The sequence below is a fragment of the Glycine max genome, chromosome 4 (assembly GCF_000004515.6).
Source record: "Glycine max cultivar Williams 82 chromosome 4, Glycine_max_v4.0, whole genome shotgun sequence".
NCBI lineage: Eukaryota > Viridiplantae > Streptophyta > Magnoliopsida > Fabales > Fabaceae > Glycine > Glycine max.
In genome coordinates this window covers 45,814,748-45,833,162 of record NC_016091.4, presented here as the reverse complement: position 1 = coordinate 45,833,162, position 18,415 = coordinate 45,814,748, and the positions used below count along the sequence as shown (strand labels likewise).

At 31.1% G+C, this 18,415-nt stretch overlaps 2 protein-coding genes across 2 annotated transcripts; both read right to left on the bottom strand.

Annotated features, from left to right (window-relative positions):
• Positions 1-391: 391 nt before the first annotated feature.
• Positions 392-3,873, bottom strand: LOC100793384 (omega-hydroxypalmitate O-feruloyl transferase). The gene is made up of 3 exons (XM_003522395.4): positions 3,790-3,873; positions 2,712-3,142; positions 392-1,477 (listed from the first exon to the last, which is right to left on the bottom strand). Exons 2-3 carry the CDS (start codon positions 3,138-3,140, stop codon positions 611-613), a joined length of 1,296 nt encoding a protein of 431 aa, XP_003522443.2. The 5' UTR covers positions 3,141-3,142; positions 3,790-3,873; the 3' UTR covers positions 392-610.
• Positions 3,874-7,308: 3,435 nt separating this feature from the next.
• LOC100788998 (protein DEK) lies at positions 7,309-13,678 on the bottom strand. The gene is made up of 11 exons (XM_003523110.5): positions 12,954-13,678; positions 12,812-12,845; positions 11,832-11,911; positions 11,683-11,742; positions 11,278-11,388; positions 11,112-11,192; positions 10,647-10,721; positions 8,609-9,086; positions 8,245-8,342; positions 7,799-7,829; positions 7,309-7,709 (listed from the first exon to the last, which is right to left on the bottom strand). Exons 1-11 carry the CDS (start codon positions 13,350-13,352, stop codon positions 7,549-7,551), a joined length of 1,608 nt encoding a protein of 535 aa, XP_003523158.1. The 5' UTR covers positions 13,353-13,678; the 3' UTR covers positions 7,309-7,548.
• Between the last annotated feature and the right edge of the window lie 4,737 nt (positions 13,679-18,415).

Here is an 18,415-nt window from a genome sequence, read left to right as displayed (position 1 = left end):
AAGAGCAATGCTAAACAGTAAACAGTACGGTTCGTGCAGTATTTCCCAATTGTTTACATTTGATTGGATAAATTTAAATTAAAAAAAATTGAAATAAAAATGAATTTGACGGAATTCATGTGATATGTTATCAAAATCTGTTTTTGTCAGATTCGTGCAGTATTTCCCAATTTTAAAAGAGTAGTACTATTTTGAAATGAAGTGAGTATAAAATTAGATATTTTGGATTATATTTGAGTAGAAAGAATTAATAAAGAAAACTTTTGGCTTTTGAGTGCTCAAAATTATGCATGAGAACCAATTGTATCTCTTATTTCTGTGTTTGTAACCCTAAATCCCGAGCTTCTCCATGTTTCATTGCAAGGATGTTTGGATCTAGAATCTTTATTACACTTAAAAAATAATGTTCTTTTTAAGAAAGCCAAGGGAACAACAGGAAATACCACTTCACATTGATTCCATGACAAACACACACAATCAAACTAAATGCCTTTATTAATAATTTGAGTAGATGTATCAACCACTGATTAATTAGTCAGATTTATTCATTAAGGATGTCTGTCACCCGACCAACACTACTCATTAACACTTGTACCACCCTACTGCGCCTTCACACCTGCATCATCATTAATGCTTCAAAAATTACCATAGCAGAACTAGGCAAACCCAGAAGAACATTTACGCTTTTCCTTTCTTGACCATGTGACAAGAACAAGATAACTTCTTTCTCTGGCAGGGTCACAGGGCCAGAACAAAGAGGTTCTCCCCAGCCAAAATCGGCGGTGTGGAAAGACAACTTAGTCCAAGTTGTGATCAAAAGGGTAGCTGTTAAAGAAGGCCTAGCTCTTGTGACTTCAAAATAGTCAATGGCAGATCTCATGTAACTATCTGTGACCATGTCAATAGCTTCACGAATCAGTCCCACAGAAAATGACAAAGGGTTCTTCAATAACTCCCCAGCATTACACAACGAATTTGTCAACACAATAGCATTCCCAAAGTACCCTTTTGGTATTGGTGGCACAAATCTTTTCCTTCCATCAACCGCAAACAGAAGCTTCGTTTGTTGATCAGGTTGCATTCCTAATGCTGCAGTTCGAGCCCTCCATACAAAACCTGAGAGTGCTTCAAAAGTGGAGCACTTTTCCAAAACCCCATCTTCTGTGGCCTTTTTCTTGAGCATGTCGAGCTTCTCAGTGTCGAAGCAGAAGGATCTGTAGAGCATGTTTTCTTCCTCGTAGAGTTTTTTAGTGTTTGATATGTCTTCTATTTCGGCAAACTCGGTGTGTTGGAACTCTATCTTGGGAGGGTCACGTGCTTTGATTATGGTTCGGTCGAGAAATGGTGGGGTCTTTAAGTTCAAACCTCGGGCTATCTGGCTCCATGCATTCACAAACTCCATGGCACAAAGTCCATCTTTCATGCAGTGGATCATGCATAGCCCCAATGTAAATCCTCCGCATTTGAACTTTGTCACCTGCAAGATACATCATTTTTAGCATCTTTGACATGTATTGAATTAATGTACCTCTTCCGTTTCATGTTCCCTTCCCTTTTGTGATCCAATTAAAATGGAGTAAACTAACACTTTTAGGCCTTTAAATTATTAGACATTGTCGTAATAATTTTTTAAATTAGAAAAATATCAAATAAATTCTTAAAATTTCTTCTTATTTTATTTAATTCCTAAATTTATTATATCACTTATCTTCATTTTGCTCCCTCAATATATTTTAATATTACCATTTAAATCACACATGCATATAAATTCTAAAATAATAATAAATGATTAAATTTAGGAACTTAAGAGACACCTTTGAAAAGTTTTTTCATGTCTAAAAATATGATTTGTGGAAATCATATTTCTTATGAATGAACAATTTGTTTTGTTAACATTGAGAATCTTTAGATAAATTTTTTAAGAATTAAAGAGTTACATATATTTTTATAAATTATTTTAATTATTTATCATATTATATAATTTAATAAAGAATAACATGATATTTTTACTGTAATAAAAAAAATTAAACTTGAAAAAGAAATATTTTTATTTTATCCATAAAAAACTTTTTGTGGGAAACTCATAAAAAAAGACATTCTTGAGAAACATCATTTCCCATAAAAATTAAGTTTTCTATCCTATGATCCTCAGAAAACCAAAAACTTATCTCTTTTCAAATGCTTCTTTATTTTTTGAGCTAATACGTTATTATTTTTTTAATTTTAGAGACGGAGAAAAAAGAGACAAGATAATGAATTATTTGATTTCCTTTGATTTACACATGCTTTTACTATATATGTATTGCCTATAAACATATATTTTACTCTCTTATAATTCACTTTTATCTCAAAAACATTTTTCTTATAATTCACTTCGAAATAAGGTGAACATTTATAATTTTTCATACATGCATAAGGCAGACTTAGGTATATTATCTGAAATATATTTGGTTCGTTTCGTCACTTGAAATGAAAAATCTTATCTTAAAAAGAACTTTTATTTTATCCTTTATCATGCAGGTGAACTTCTATTTTTTTATTAGACAACAATATTAGAGCCTTTAAAATACTACACCTAATTTTTTTGTACTTACATAAAACTCTAATTATTATATGATATCATTTTTCCCTTATCTTTCTTTTTACTCATACATACCTTTCAACTTTTTGTCCTTTGATGATATTTATTCTAGTGGCAAAGAAAGTCAAACCTGAACAGTCATAAGAGGCATCTCAAGAATACTTGGAGCACCAGGAACATAGTACACCAGTTTCCCAAGAGCATCAGGGTCAGGCTTTGTCAAGTCCCCAATCTCTTCAATGTCAAAATCTGCTTCAGCCTCAACGAACACTGCACCCTCCCCCGGGTTATCCACTATTAACTTCTCTTCGGAGCTTATCCTCAACGTACCGGCCATGGGGTAGTAAGGGACAAGAATCTTTGACAAGGATTCCTTGATAACTTGTGCAGCATCCTCGTTTCCTCTAGAACCAGATTTGAAGCAATAAACCGTGCGCACCGGAACAGCAATGTTCTGGTCTAGGTTTGAGAGGAAGTAGAGTCCCTTTTCTGTTTCCTCTGCTGGCAGAACTCGTGTCGGTTCTCCTTGCTGCTTTACGTTAAGTTTAATGCTAGACATGTCTGCAATTGCCATCACGTAAGAACATTTTGAAAAATCATGATATATATATATATATATATATAAAGAGTGAGATGATGAAAAAAATTGGCAACGTTTCAACTTTCAAGCTGATGAAAAATGTAAGAAAAAAAAAATGAATACCAAACCCTAGTCGACCAGAAATTATTAAGTAGTCTCATATTATCCTCTGTTTGTTCCAACTTCCGACAAATTACTGTGTGACATGTATTCGAAGATATAAGATTGGTGTAATGATTGAGAAATAATGAGGGGAAAAGGAGCTGGGGTTCGAATTTCCTAATAGATATTTTTAAGAAAATTAACAAATTAATATTTGTATATAAAAAATAAATTATGTAATATGTATTCAATTCGAGATTATCTAGTAATTTCTCCTACAATTAACACTTAACTGAAAGGCGAGAGAAAAAAGTAGGCATGCATAATATATAGTGATATAATGTGATAAGAAAAAAGAAATAGAAAAAAATAATAGATGTTATATAATATATAGAGATTTCTGTATATCATCACTGAATATGTTAAAAAGAAATAGTCCATGGAATATTGTTGCTGTAGGTGACAAAGAATAATATGCAAAAATTGAACATGGCGCATGACATGATACACTCAACTTTTTAATTACCTGAACAATGTTTAGCACGGGAAGTTGATCGAGGCGAGAAAAATGAATGAGGATCTGATAGCACATGTGAGGTTGGAGAAATTATATAGGAAGAAGTGAGATACTGTAGAAGTTTTGACGATTATTTCGTTTGATTAACAAAATGTAGCAGCTTGATAGGGACAGATTAATTAATCTGGATATTTCCATGTAGTTTGTAGGTGCAAACGTGCAATTTAATGCATGCACACAAGTTTAGCTATAACAGGTAAGAAACCAAATTTACATTACTCTCTTCATTCCAAAATAATAATTTTTTAAGGTTATAGCAGATTGATTGAGCAGTAAAAAAAACAGATTGATTAAGAAATATTTAGTAAATACAAATTAGACAAAAAATACTCTTATTTCATAGCTACTGTTCATAAATTATCTTATTATCCACCAATAACAAATACATTCCATTATCTACCAACTTGTTTTTATGCTTGATGTATCTTCAATGCAAGTATTAATTTATCATTTTAATTATATCTAGGGGTATTGTTAAAAAATATAGCTTAAAAAGGCTAAAAAAGACTGTAATTTTGGAACAAAAAAATAAAGGCAAAAAATTATTATTTTGAAATGAAGGGAGTATCATTTAATCCTTCCCTCTTTTTTATAAGATTCTTTTTTTAAAAAAATATTTTTTTATAAGACCATTTTTTAATTGTTTGTTGCATTAGTTATTTTTTCTCAATAGCACCCTTAATTAATTGACAAATTTTTTAGCCAAAAAATCATAAATGCTGAAAATTAATGAAATAAATTTTCTCTCTCTTATTAAGATCGGAGAAGAAGAGTAGCAATTAGTTAAGAAGCAAATGAGTAGAAAGAGAGAGGTGACTAATTTATTAAAAAAACTAAGGGTAATTTTGAACAAACATTACAAATTATCAACAAATTTAATATATATTAATTAAATTAACTAATTTTCTTAAAGGATATAAATTAGTTGACTAGATTTTATAAAATGGGATAGAAGGAGTACACCAGAAAGTCTAGCATATAAAGGAGACATGACGGAGTTAGTTAGTCAAGTTGGCATCCAAACTTATACACTCAAATATAATGTTATTAAAAAAAAGTCTCTTATTTAATAATAATACGAATTGTTTTACAAAGTAATTGTTTGGGTTGGAGAGAAAGAAGATCAACACCCTCCCCAGCTCTACCTAATCATAAACTTAAGTTATCCAGCTCACCTCCATTTATATTGGACAACACCCTCCAAAATCCCCTACACATGTCTTTTTAGCATTGGTCATGCCTCTATATGTGTACCGAGTATGGGTGTGTTGTTGACTGGTCTTATCACCACCTTCTAATAGTTTCATGGACACATACTTGGATTCATTGGAAGAACACTAAAACCCCCCAAAGCAACATGATGTGCCCGATCATTATAGTTGGTCAGTCTTAACGTGTGTCCATGGCCAACTCTATACAAACAAAGGATATCAAATTGTGTTTCAAGTCAAAGATTGATCCTTTGAGGAGTATAGTTGGTCAGACAATCCAGTAACTATACCCAATTTAAACATCTTTCTCTACTAATTTCTCTCTTACCTTTTTATTGAAATATCCACACTACTCATCATTTTTCTTTCGCTCTTGCATTCTCTTCTTTATGAAAAGTATTTTATGGACATCTAGGTGTCAACTTACACTTAGAGAGAGAAAGAGAAAAAAAAATGTGTGGTTGATGATATAATGTAATTAAAAAGATAAAAATGAAAAGAAATAATAAATATTAATGAAATGTTTAATAAGAAAAAGAAAAGGGACATACAGATTTTGTACACCCATTGTCCATCCAAAAATATGTTTAATTATAAGTATAAATATAATAATTTTATTTTACAAATGGTTAAAATTTACCAATTCAAATATTATAATTCCAATCATTCATTTATTTAATTAATGAATACTACTACAATTTATATTTAGAAGACTTGAATTCCTTGTAAAATTATATTAATGTCATCAGTCCCTCGATCTCTACTATTCTTATTAACAAAATTTAAATCGAAGCTCTGCGTAATGCTTAAAGTTATTATTATTATTATCAGGAGTTTTCTATCATCTTTTTTCACCTCGGACTTTTCTTTGTTAGAATGTTTTATCATGTTCGCAAAATATTTTTGTTTTGCTTTCCAGCTTGATTATGACTAATACAACGCATCGAAAACAAGAAATAGACAAGGATGAAGTATGTGTATGAATATAACTTTGTTAATATTAACACGGCATGGATTTCTAGGTTTTTTTTAATCAGGAGGTATATGATACTGCTTATTTGGTATACAATTAATCTTTTTTCTATCAAATTGACCCATTTTATAATAAAACAGTATTTCAGTTGTGATTTTATACCAAATCAAAAATTAAACCTGAGACTTTTATTAAGAAAAGTGTGTGCAATAACTTGTAAGTTAAACCATCTACTTTTGGTGATAAACATTTCATGTGTGCAATAACCCCAAGGATTGGTTTAGGGCTTAACAATTGGTAGACATATATATAATAGAAACTGACATACAAAAACATAATATATAAAATGTAATAGAAAATATAGAAAATGAATAAAATCAAATTTAATTCTTTGAAATAAATGTCATTACATAATTATTTAATTAAAAACTCTTTCACTATTTTAATTCAGTACAACGATGGGAAGAGAAGAACTTCGAGCCTCTCTAAATTTCTTAAATAAAAATAAAACAATAAATAGAAGAAAAAAAAGTTTAGAAGTTAAATAAAGTATTCACAATAAAAAAAAAGGTTAATAAAATGAGTGAAGTTGGAAAAAAATAATAGTACGCCAATTATTGTAATAAGAAAAACATTAAAGTTTAAAGGTAAAATTACCTAGTGAATTATGGTGTGTTCCTTTTATTATTAGTATAGATGATAAATATAATAACATTTTAGAATTTATAACCAATTCAATGGCAACCATAGAAAAGTTAACATAAAATTGCTTTAAATTAAAAAAAAAACATTTTATAAAGAAAAAAACTACTGAAATTTGACATGTAAATTTAGACGACTAATAGATTTCTCAGTTATTCCTTAGAACATGTATACGTATATTGTAAAACCAAAGGAATCTAATCTAATTAGTTGAAGGTATATGAGTATGGTAAACTCCTCGATATCATCTTTGAATCCTAACAATATGCATATGGCAAAGGACAGATTTACTCAATTTTATAAAAACACAGTTGGAACGCTGAAAAAAGGATTGGTAACTGGTAAGATTTGCAAGTTAAACCTTGAGAACAGCAAATGAAAAAAAAAATGACCAAACAGTTCCCTAAAGCATTAGATATGAATCCCCAATTCAAATCAGAATGGGAATCATGGCAATACAAAGGGTAAACGCTTTTATAAGCAAGAAAATCATCTCAACTTCAAATATCTACAATCTAGTTTTAACAAATAAAAGAAAGAACATTGATCTAAATTCGAAGGCAATAATGTTTACAAGCAGGCTAAAAAAACAAACTATTAAATATGACAAATAAAAGGTCACATCAGTAATACAGGGGAACGGGTTAAATCTAATATGGTACAAAATACAAACCTAATTTAGAGCATCTATAATGAAGGTCACAACTCAAACCAAATATCTACCTTAACTTATCCGGAGAATAATGAAGATAAAACCTAGCTATGAGATGCCCACATGCCCCTAATTTCTGCACAGGTCAAATATTATTTGCCCAACTAAAATCATGCATCATCATCATCATCATCACCATCATCATCTTTATCTGCATCACCATCATTCTCAGCTTCTTCATCTTCCTCATCAGACATGTTATTAATTACATCTGTAATTATATCCTTCACCTCTGCTTTTCTATGCATTAAATCCAGACCAAAGTGGGTACCTATAAACATTTCATTACAAACTAGTGAGTTCATGATATCATTCCCTAAATATTTAGAAAGAGAATTTTCTCAAGAAAAAAGGGCATACCAAGTTGCCTGAGGATATCGGATAAAGTTGCCTGCATCAAGTATAAAAATAAAAAACATTATAAACAAGAACAAGTTTTGTTAAAGACACGATTTGATCACTGTAATTAGAGAATTATCCCAGCAGAATTACAGAAAATCATTCTCTTTTATACTTTTAAAAACCATTTTATAAATAATTTTCAAAAACTGATTTTCACAAAACAAAAGTGAGAGTAGATGTGAAAGTGCAAGAAAAAACAAGTAATAGAGAACTGAAACATTAGAGATATTTTAGTTTTCTTGTTTGAAAAACTAAGAAATATTAGTTTTGAAAACAATTATCAAAAACTAATCTTATCAAACAAGTTTTTTTTTAAATAACAAAATAGTTTTTAAAAACAGCAAGCAGACCCTGAAACTCAAAAAATTGAACTATACATGAACTGCCAGAGAAGCATTACTTACAGTATTGAAATCTACTTCCTTCAGAATATCAACAACTACAGCATGCATGTCCTGCTTAGTGGGTTCTGCCTTGGCCTTCTTATTACTTTTACTTTTCCCTACCATTGACATCAGAAAGCAATTAAAATAGAAGAGAACACAAGCATACTTAATATTAAAATCAAATCTTATAAATTAAAAGTTTGTATAACTTGTTTAAATGTAAAAACATAATATTAAAGGGAAAATTTTCTCAGATGGTTTAACAGGATTACTCAAGAAAAATTAACCAGAAGTTCAAAAAAATTAACTTTTGAGCAACCAGCAAACTATAGCATATGGCACTAAAGACAGGAGATATGTGAGGAGTAAGTAGTCAATTCACCTTGATCCTTAACCAAAGCCTTTGAAGATTTGTCAGTTTGTTTTTTGCTTGCAGTTTTCCCCTTAGTGTCCTGCTTTTCACTAACAGTTTTCTGTTTCTTGGATGCAGGTTGCTTTGACTTAACGGAGGCAGAAGCACTGTCATGCTCAGCAACACTCTTTTTTGAAGTTGTCTTTTTTTTAATTTTTTCAATGCTCTTGGCATCTTTAACAGGGGTCTTCTTGGCAGATGAGGTTCTATCAGCTTTGCTAACTGAATTCTCTTTAACAGATTTTTTGGAAGTACGCTTGTGAGACTTTGATTTCTCTTTCTGTTCCTCTGATTTACTTCTTTCATCATCACTTTCATTGTTCGGTACTGCAACATCTTCATCTTCCTGAGAAACATCTTTTGCATCTGAAAGTTCAGCTTTATCATCCTCCTCATCATCAGAAGACGGTTTTTGCTTTTTCCCAGATTGGGAAGTTTGTTTTTGCTTCTAGAGTAAGACAAAATATATAAACGTGATTAAAAATAATAAGAACATATTTGAGGCATATCATTTGTTACACTCATGAAGTAACAAGCAAATTTGCAACCCAAATCATCTATGGAAAATAAAAAGATAAAATAGAATAACGAAATATGTTGTTGATGATTCTAATTGCAGTCAATCCAAGGATAGAATATAATATCCAGATGAAAATCTGAGAATGCATCTTCTCATTCACAGTTGACAGAATACAGAAACTTAACAGGTAATCAAGGTCCAAGGATTGCTTATCTAAATTCAAAATTGCCATTTAGGCCAAGAGATCAACTCAGCAAAAAGAACCGAATGACAATTATTAATACTTGAGTCACTACATTCCCAATTCTAGCAGTCTACACTAACAGCAACCACAAAGCACCTGGAACTGGAGAAAACCTATTTGAAAAATATCTATTAACTGTAACAGGTAACAACAGCTTCACCTTACAGTTTGAAACTAGATAAAACTCCACCTCCCTAACAAATAGAATGAACTAAAGTCACTGAACCACAAGCATAATGCCTTAACAACCCCAGGAAGTTCATAATTTAAATCTCAAACTACTTCAAAAAAATCAAAAATAAACTTTGGTGCATTTGCTAGGAAAAATAAAATGAAATATAATAGAATCAACAATTAGATTTAATGGAGCATTAATGAAATTTTCTGATTGTTAACCTTTACAAAAAAAAAAAATATTGCAAGTGTCAGCCAAAAAAGTGCAACCTAGGTAAAAGGCAAGTATTGATCAATGGCAAAATGGATATAACATTTAGGCTGAATGGCATCATCAACCAACATATGCACAGTTATTGCTTTAGGATGACATACACGACATTTCTATTCCATGATAGCCTCCACAATCACAGAATATATTCAAATGCCAATTATAGGGACAGGATGAGACAACTAACAGTGAAAATGTCAAATTATAGCCCTATTAAGTCAAACTCTAGACAGACAATCACAATTAGAAAGATATTAAATCATTGATGTTGGGAAAAACCCAAGTCTCACATTGGCTAAAAATAAAGCCAAGTTAAAATATATAAGTGAGGGACAACCCTCACCCCTTAAGCTAACTTTTAGGATTGAGTTAGACCTAAACTCACATTCTTAAAATTCTAAGATGGTATCAAAGCATATTCAAGATTAATCCAAAGGGTCACCCACCATTGTTATTCACACACCAAAAAGTCCAAAAAGTGCTGGACGTAAGGGGGTGTATTAGGAAAAACCCAAGTCCCATATTCAACATTAATAAAAAAAAGGGTCACCCACCACTGTTGTTCACGCACCAAGCCCAAGAAGTGCTGGGTGTGAGGGGGTGTGTTGGAAAAAACCCAAGTCCCACATCGGCTAAAAATAAAACCCTCAACCCTTGAGCTAACTTTTGAGGTTGAATTAGACCTAAACTTACATTCTTAAAATTCTAAGAATTGAAAAACATGTAACTTGAAAAAGGTTAGCACATAACAGATAACAGCAAGCCCGAATAAAGTCAGTATATAGTCATGACAAAATACCTTGGCAGGTGTCTCTGTAGATGCTTCCCCAGGAGATTTGCTAGGGACTGACTTTCTGGTTCTCTTTTTACCTTTCTGTTAAGATAGAAGCAAACTTCAAAAAACTAGCCACATTAAAATAAAAATAAAATTCTAATACAAGGCATACATGTATTAATATTAACTTCATTGGAAGGGATTATTTTCATCAATCCATCTGTTGAATTAAAGTTTACACCCAAACCTCACATGTTATATATAAGGATAAGAATATAAGGATTGAACTCCACGAAGCATTTAATCACCAGTGATTTTCTCATGTGTTTCTAATTAGAAAACAATCTCAAACTAACAAAGATGGACAACCTGAGATATGCTTTCAATTTCAATGAAGTGGTTCCACCATGAAATGACATACAACAATGCAAATTTATCTTACAATTTTCAAAAGTGTCAATTGATTAAAATTATCTATAAAGAATAAACCTGTTCTTTATCAGCAAGTAGAATATCAGTTGTAGCATGAGGGGACTCCAAAAATTCCAACAACTTTGCTGACAGCTCCTCCTGAAAGCATGCTTCATTTAATAATTTAATTTTAAAAAGTATTAAAACTCTATACTCAAATGAAATTATACTATAACAAACTTACCTTCTTCATATTGGTCTTGTTTATTTGAATATTAAGAACATCACAGAAGTCCAACAACTTTTCTTTGACAAATTTGTCAATCCTTTCCTTTACCTTGGCCCTCTGTTTGTCCTGCCAAGAATTTTTCAACTGTGGGTTAATTAAAGCATAAGGCACTCACGTTTTATGAAAAGTTAACATTTACAATTAAGATTCATCTGTAGAGAAATGCTAGCAACACAATTTATATGGAACCCTTGAAACAAGTCCCACTCCCTACTTAACAAGTCTAAGATGAATTTCACCACATAGTAAATAGTGTATTAGAAAGTGTTTGAAAAGTGTGTTGTTAACATTCCTCTTCATCTTAATAGTTCAGGCATTAGAATCGAAGCAGGCATACTACAGTAATAAACACAATAGTACCTCATTTTCAGTCCACACATAACCAGAAAACTGGCCTATATTTCTCTTTAAATTGTGTGCCTGCAAACCATTCAGGAATAGCAATGGTGTTAAAGGGAGCATACACCCTTAAGTGACAAAAACAGCACAAACAATCTAAGGAACATCACCTTTGTTTTCTTTCCAAACAGTAAAGTATGAAGCATATGCAGATTGTCATCAGGTTTTCTCTTTGACAACTTGAAAGCCACTGAAAGTTTATACAAAATTAACTTGATTGGGTAACACTGATGTAGAAAAGGATAAAGACAGGTGAACAATCAATTTGAAAATCTGCAAAGATAATATTTTATGGCATCCAATACCAAACCAAGATTGCATGCTAAAAGATAAATCAAAATCATGATATTGAGTTTCAATCACCTAAGTAATACGACGCCAATGGAGTGAATTTACCAACGGCAGAAATTTTTGCCATGAATCACTTCAAACACTCAAATCCTGTAAGTTGCAGGACAAAGGACCACCAAATGAAAACACCAATGTAACGAAAGCAAGAAGGAACTAGGAAGCTGATAACAGTTATAACTTATAAGACCTAAAACCTCTAATGTTCTCATGTTTTCTCTCTGCTACAATCAAGACTCGCTTCAGCAATCTATGTAATACACATAAACAGGCCTCCAAATATCACTCACATGAAAACATTACCTTCATATTTTCAGGTCAGGTCTACCCAAATTTAAACCAAGAACAACAGCTCCCTACATCTAAGAAACACCATATTGAGGAAGCAATAATCTAAAACCCTATGGCTATGCACAATAAAATAATTGAAGCGGGAACCAGCCTAATCATTGTGAACATAGCAAAATCATGAAAGGCAAAAAAAAAAAAAATGCATAAGCATGAAAGACATAGTGCCACTTAAAAACACCATCAACGACAAGCAATTCATGACATCGCTTAAAAACACAATTGCTGAAACTCCAGACAGGATCACAGGAAGCCTCAAACAACATTCACAATTACTTGATCCATAAGTAATTTAGCAAGTAAAATTCAGCACCCACATTATCATCATTCAAGATGGCATGCTACAACAACTAGGAGGAAACAACAAAGTAATCAAAGGAGGAGCTAAACGCACCGTTTGGGATATCCTTGAGCTGCGTGCCACGTCCCTGAAACCCAAACAGATCCAAAAGATCAAAACACGAACACTTCACTACTTCGGTCCTCACAAACCCAAAAAAATAAGCAGTTAAATAAAATAAAAAATTAAACTTTACCTTTTCAATTATCAAACCTTTACTAGCGGAGGACCTTGCAGACTTAGCCGGCGAGGGCACAGAGAAGCGCTCCACCGTTTTCCTCTCCCTCGTGGGCCTCTCACTCGGCGCCGGTGTAACTGGATCCTTCTTACTCTTCTTACCCTTACCCTTCTCTTTCTCTTCCACTTCGTCTTCCTCTTCTTCTTCGTCTTCGTCGATCTCTTCTTTCTTCTCCTCAGCGGCGTCTTTCTCTTCTACTTCCTGATTGTCAGATGCTCCGTCTTTGTCGCCGGCATTCGCGTCCCGGGATTTTGCCGCGGCGTCGTCCGAGGAAGCGTCTTTCTCGGGAATCTCCGATTTCGCACGGTCGTCGTCCTGGAGGGGAGGCTTGGTGTCTTCTAGGGTTTCGGTGGCCATGTTTTTGGTGGGAAGGGGGAGAGAAATTGGGAACCCTAGCGGAGAGAGAAACCCTAGAATTGGAAGGAAGGGAATAGAATCTGGTTGTGATTGGAATTAGAATTAGAATAGAGAGAGAAAGAAAGGAGGGAATCGCGAAATGAATGAAAATTGGAGTTTGATGAGAGGGCGCGCTTAAGGGTGAAACTTGAAAGTGTGCTGTGTGCTGTGTGCTTTTCAAAATTTCATGCCAAAATTGTGAGCGGGTTTCGCCACTCACTCACTCTCACTATCACTCTTCACTCTTCCCCCTTCTTTTTTCCTTTTCTCCCCGCATAACCACTCACTTTCCTGCATGAAAAATAAACAAACATTTTTATTACTGAATTGTCAAACATTTTACTTACTAAATTAAATTTATAATTTTTATATTTCATAAATTAATTTATCGTCAAATGATGAATTTAACAATTTACTCATAAATAAATTAATAAAGATTTGACAAAATCCCTATTGTGACTTGGAAAATTATTTTTATTACTGAATTATTGAAACTGTGGACATTTTTGTAGTATGAGATGTTGTGAGGGAATCTTTCTTTCAAACACTTTACACATATATGAGGGTACTTGAAAAGTCTAGCTGGCTATAATAGGTGATGCGGGCTTTTAGACTGTGTAGTTCGGATGAATGGGTCCATGAGTTATGGGTTTGTAGTTTAGTGCGCCGTTTGGACCCAAAAAAGTCTGGACCAACAGATTTTACTAAGGGAGCTACAATTGACACTACCGGAAAAACTATTTAAACTTTTCACCAGGTAAATTTTTAAGTTATTTCAAAATTATTCTTCTCATAAAAATATGATTTCATTCTACAAGTTTATAACAGAATTATGTTTCCATTATACACATTGGGGTGAAAATTAAATGATACAATAAAAACACGATTTTGTGATAAACTTGTACAACATAATCAAGTTTTCATTGTTATTCATTATTTAACTTTTTTCGCACCTTTGGTAAACAACAAAAACATAATTTGTTGAACTATGCAACGAAAATATATTTTCATTATTTACCTTTTTTACACCCATAATTACTAAAATGGAAGTATATTTATGTTGAGAAGGAAAAAAAAAACTAAAATGGAAGCATGCTTCGTTGAGAAATGTCCATATTGAAAAGCCCAACATGTCCACGCTCCTTGTTTAATCTTTTTGTCCCTTGCCCCCTTTTATTTTACAAAAATATCCTTGATGAAAACAAATTTTTATTCTGTATGACTATACGATAGAAAATAATTTTTGTTTTATATGCATAGCAAATATACATGAAAACTCATTAAATCAATAAGGGATGTGGTCATGATCTCACCCCTTATGACTAAAGATGGCAAAAGAGGTCAAAATCACTTGTGCGAGAAGATCATGGATGGGTGAGAGGGCATGAGTGCGACCAAACACGTGTTTTTTTTTTTTTTGTAATATTTCGTTTACTTGTGCTTGAACTCTTATTAGCTTAGAACACTATTGTAACAATTCACCTTCATTACAGGTTCATTATACTAATACAGCCATAATACTATGAAGGTCTTATAAAAGTACTTAGGAATTTTTCACATTCAAAACTTATCAAGTATTATTCAATATTAAAACTCAAGGATAATATGTCTTAAAGAACTACAAAATATTAATTTGAAAGTAAAATCCATGTTCCAAAAGGATTCCCTTTTAAGGAAATATTTACAGCAATCTAAATATTTATATTAGGCCCTAAGTTGGTCCCCTCTAACATAATATACACAAAGTAACTAACAAAGGAAATTTTTGGAGGGACTGAAGCTGAAATGCTACATGCTATGCATCAACTATATAATTTTATTTCTCAATGTATAATGTTAATGATAAACATGATTTTACAAATGACAGATATGATTATATTTTTTTATTGTTAGGCAAATGAGCCAACGATTTATCCACCACAGCTTGATTGAGTATTAGAAAAGGAATTTCTCTTCAAAGCTGATATCAACACTGAGAAAAAATAGTCCAATAAAACAATCAAAATAATGTCAGATGATAAAGATTTGATTGCCCAATTCAATGTTATTCATTCCACAAAGGTTTTGTATTTTTTTTACTATTGGTACTACATATTATTTTCATATCATATATTTATTATCATTTTATTTCTTTATTTTTTAATTTATGTAACTTTTAAACTTAATTTGTGGTTTCAAATTGACAGGGAGATGCAAGATAAAGTTGAAACTTAAACATCTTTGTTATCAAATTGAAACATATTGCAAGAAAGGTTTTCATTTTGTTACAAATTAAAATATAATTCATCAAATATTTCTATATATTATTTATACATTGTCAATATTATTCACCACATATTACCTATATACTTCTAATATAATACTAAATTATTTTTATCTTTACTTGTTTTAATCAGATGTTTGGGACATGTGAAGAATAAATGAATAATTACCTATCTTTTTCAATAATTTCCATACATTTACAAAATTTTGTAACAATAATGATCTTGTTAACAATAACACATGTTATTTTACTTTTATTAAATTAAATTATTTTTTTAATGTTTTACTTATTATATGTCAAAAAAATAATTGAATAAAATAACTTCAATAATTTTTTAGTTATATAACTATATTATTTAATACAAAATCATTCTAAAATTATACCAATAACCTACTAATAAGTAGTTGATCCAAGTGATCCTGATCCCTTAAACAAATTTTTTTATTTAAGCCTAATGAATAAAATGAAAAAAACCTTATTAAAAAGAAAAAATTACATTAAAAATGGTCAAACAAATTCCTCTACAGGAATATCATGATACCAACAAAAACTACACAAACAATTAACTTTTACCCTGTACATCACACGAGTTAAAAAACAACTTCAATTCAATAGCAAAGACAAAATTCTTGTCCCTTTGAGTCAGTTATGCATTTTGAACCTTTATAATCTCCGTTCAGAATTTACTCACATGCATCGTCGGAAAAGGCACGTAAGAAAGTTGCAAGGGTTGATTGCAATGGTAAATCTTGGCTTGCGCTCCACTGACTCCAAGACTAACAACCAGCGCTGAGATCACCATGGTCACAACCAACTTCTTAGCGAAATTCTTTTCCAAGGAAATTAAATAATTGGTTTGTCCTTCAGAATTTTGCAAAGCTTCTATCTCTTAAACTGAAACTGATTTTGGTCAATTGGGATATGAAGGCTGCATTTGCATTGGTTCGTCCATATTTATAAATGTGAAAATAAGCATAGCTATTAATTGACCATATGTTGACCGTTTTTTTTTATTAAGATGTGAATTTTGACCAACTCAATCGAACTTGTTCTTTTGTGTATTCATTTATTGTATTTATGATTTTTTAAAGAAATATCTTATGCAAAAAATAAAGTAAACATAATGTTTTTAACTTTTTATTTAATATTTATAATTATTAGTATTAATAAAAGTAATTAGCCCTTTGGTATATACATTTCTTATTCTTAAATTATCCTTTAATAAATATAACTATTTTTAGTTTCTTCATAAACCTTCAAAATGCAATTGTTGTAATTTTGCCCACAAAAAATTATTATCACTATTTTCTTTAACTATTTTTTATTTTATTTTTAAAAAAAGATTGAGTACTCTTTTTCAAAAATAAAGATAGAGTACTCTTTTTCAACTAGTTGAAAATAATAAAACTTTAAAATAAAATGTATTGTTTATAATTAAAAGTTTAAATAGAAAAATATCCCGAAACTACAACATTCAATTATTTTAATTCTCACTTATTCAATAAATTGTATTGATTACTATGACATTAGAGAATAAAATTTTAGCTCACACTTTAAAATATAAAATAAGTACACTATTAAAAAATATGTTTTCTACATCGGTTATTTATGACTTTTTACATTAGTTTTTAACTGATATTAATATCCGAGACGTTAACATCGGTTTTTAATAGAAACTGATGTTAACGTTATGGATTTAACATCGGTTTTTTACGAAAAACCGATGTTGTTTTTAGGATTTTTTTAAATATTCTCTCTGTTTTTATAAAAAAAATCAAAATTTAACCTGTAAATTTAAAATCAGACCACACAACACACAACATATATATCATTTGCTTTCAAATAGGTTTTAGCAGAAAGCTAGCTAGTAAACTATTAATTGTAAAAAAATCAATTAATAACTATGAATAACTATCAACAAAGATTATTCAATGTTAAAATAAAACAACAATATTTATAAATGTAATGCAAGATATGGTAAACTAATTAAGAAACCTAAAGTTACATAGTTCTCTAACATCGTATATTTGATTTCTAACTTTTAGATAATACTGTGCCCACTGGATGCGAAGCGCTTTCAATCTCTCTGCTTCCAATGGTCTAACATCATGAAAATACTGCATGATCAAATATAAGATAAATTAATAATGTAATAACAATGATAAAAAATCAATTTTATTTGAAATAAATAATTACCGTTTCCCAATTATTCCTGAAAGTTCCTAAGATTATCGTGGACATCCAGTGCATGACGTAATAGCCGTACTCAGTGCTTCCTTTTTGTCTATTACACTAAATACATAATGAAATTTGGATATTAATTAAACGTTAACTACAATTAGTATACACACACATAACCAATATATATAAGTAGAAGTTTTATTTAAATCACATACCTTAACAACAATCCACCTAGCAGCAGCCTTGGATTTAGGTTGTGGAGTATCATCAAGTCCTTTCAAATGTAACATAAAATAGAAACAAGGGTTTTTTGTTGAACATCTCACAGTGTTGTACAGTAATACACTAACAACAAGTATATTGTCCATGCACAAATAGTTCCAAAAAACCAAGATGTGCTACTAATACTTATTTTTGAATGTTTGCTGGTTCAAAGAGTTTTGTTCCCCTCAAGCAATGTATCAAGTTCAAGTCTTATAAATAGAAAAAAAATCAACCAACAGGAGTTTTTCCCTCCACAGTCAAATCTACCCGATCCAACCTGAAGTAGCTTTCAAATACTAGGATCTAAAAAACTGGA

Excerpts from the sequence above, each read along its gene's own strand:
- LOC100793384 (XM_003522395.4), bottom strand. The coding sequence starts at position 3,140 with ATGTCTAGCATTAAACTTAACGTAAAGCAGCAAGGAGAACCGACACGA. Across the intron at positions 1,478-2,711 it reads TGCCTCTTATGACTGTTCAG|GTGACAAAGTTCAAATGCGG; the intron begins GTTTGACTTTCT and ends TGTATCTTGCAG.
- LOC100788998 (XM_003523110.5), bottom strand. The coding sequence starts at position 13,352 with ATGGCCACCGAAACCCTAGAAGACACCAAGCCTCCCCTCCAGGACGAC. Across the intron at positions 12,846-12,953 it reads AAGGTTTGATAATTGAAAAG|GGACGTGGCACGCAGCTCAA; the intron begins GTAAAGTTTAAT and ends TTTGGGTTTCAG. Across the intron at positions 10,722-11,111 it reads TACTTGCTGATAAAGAACAG|AAAGGTAAAAAGAGAACCAG; the intron begins GTTTATTCTTTA and ends CTATCTTAACAG.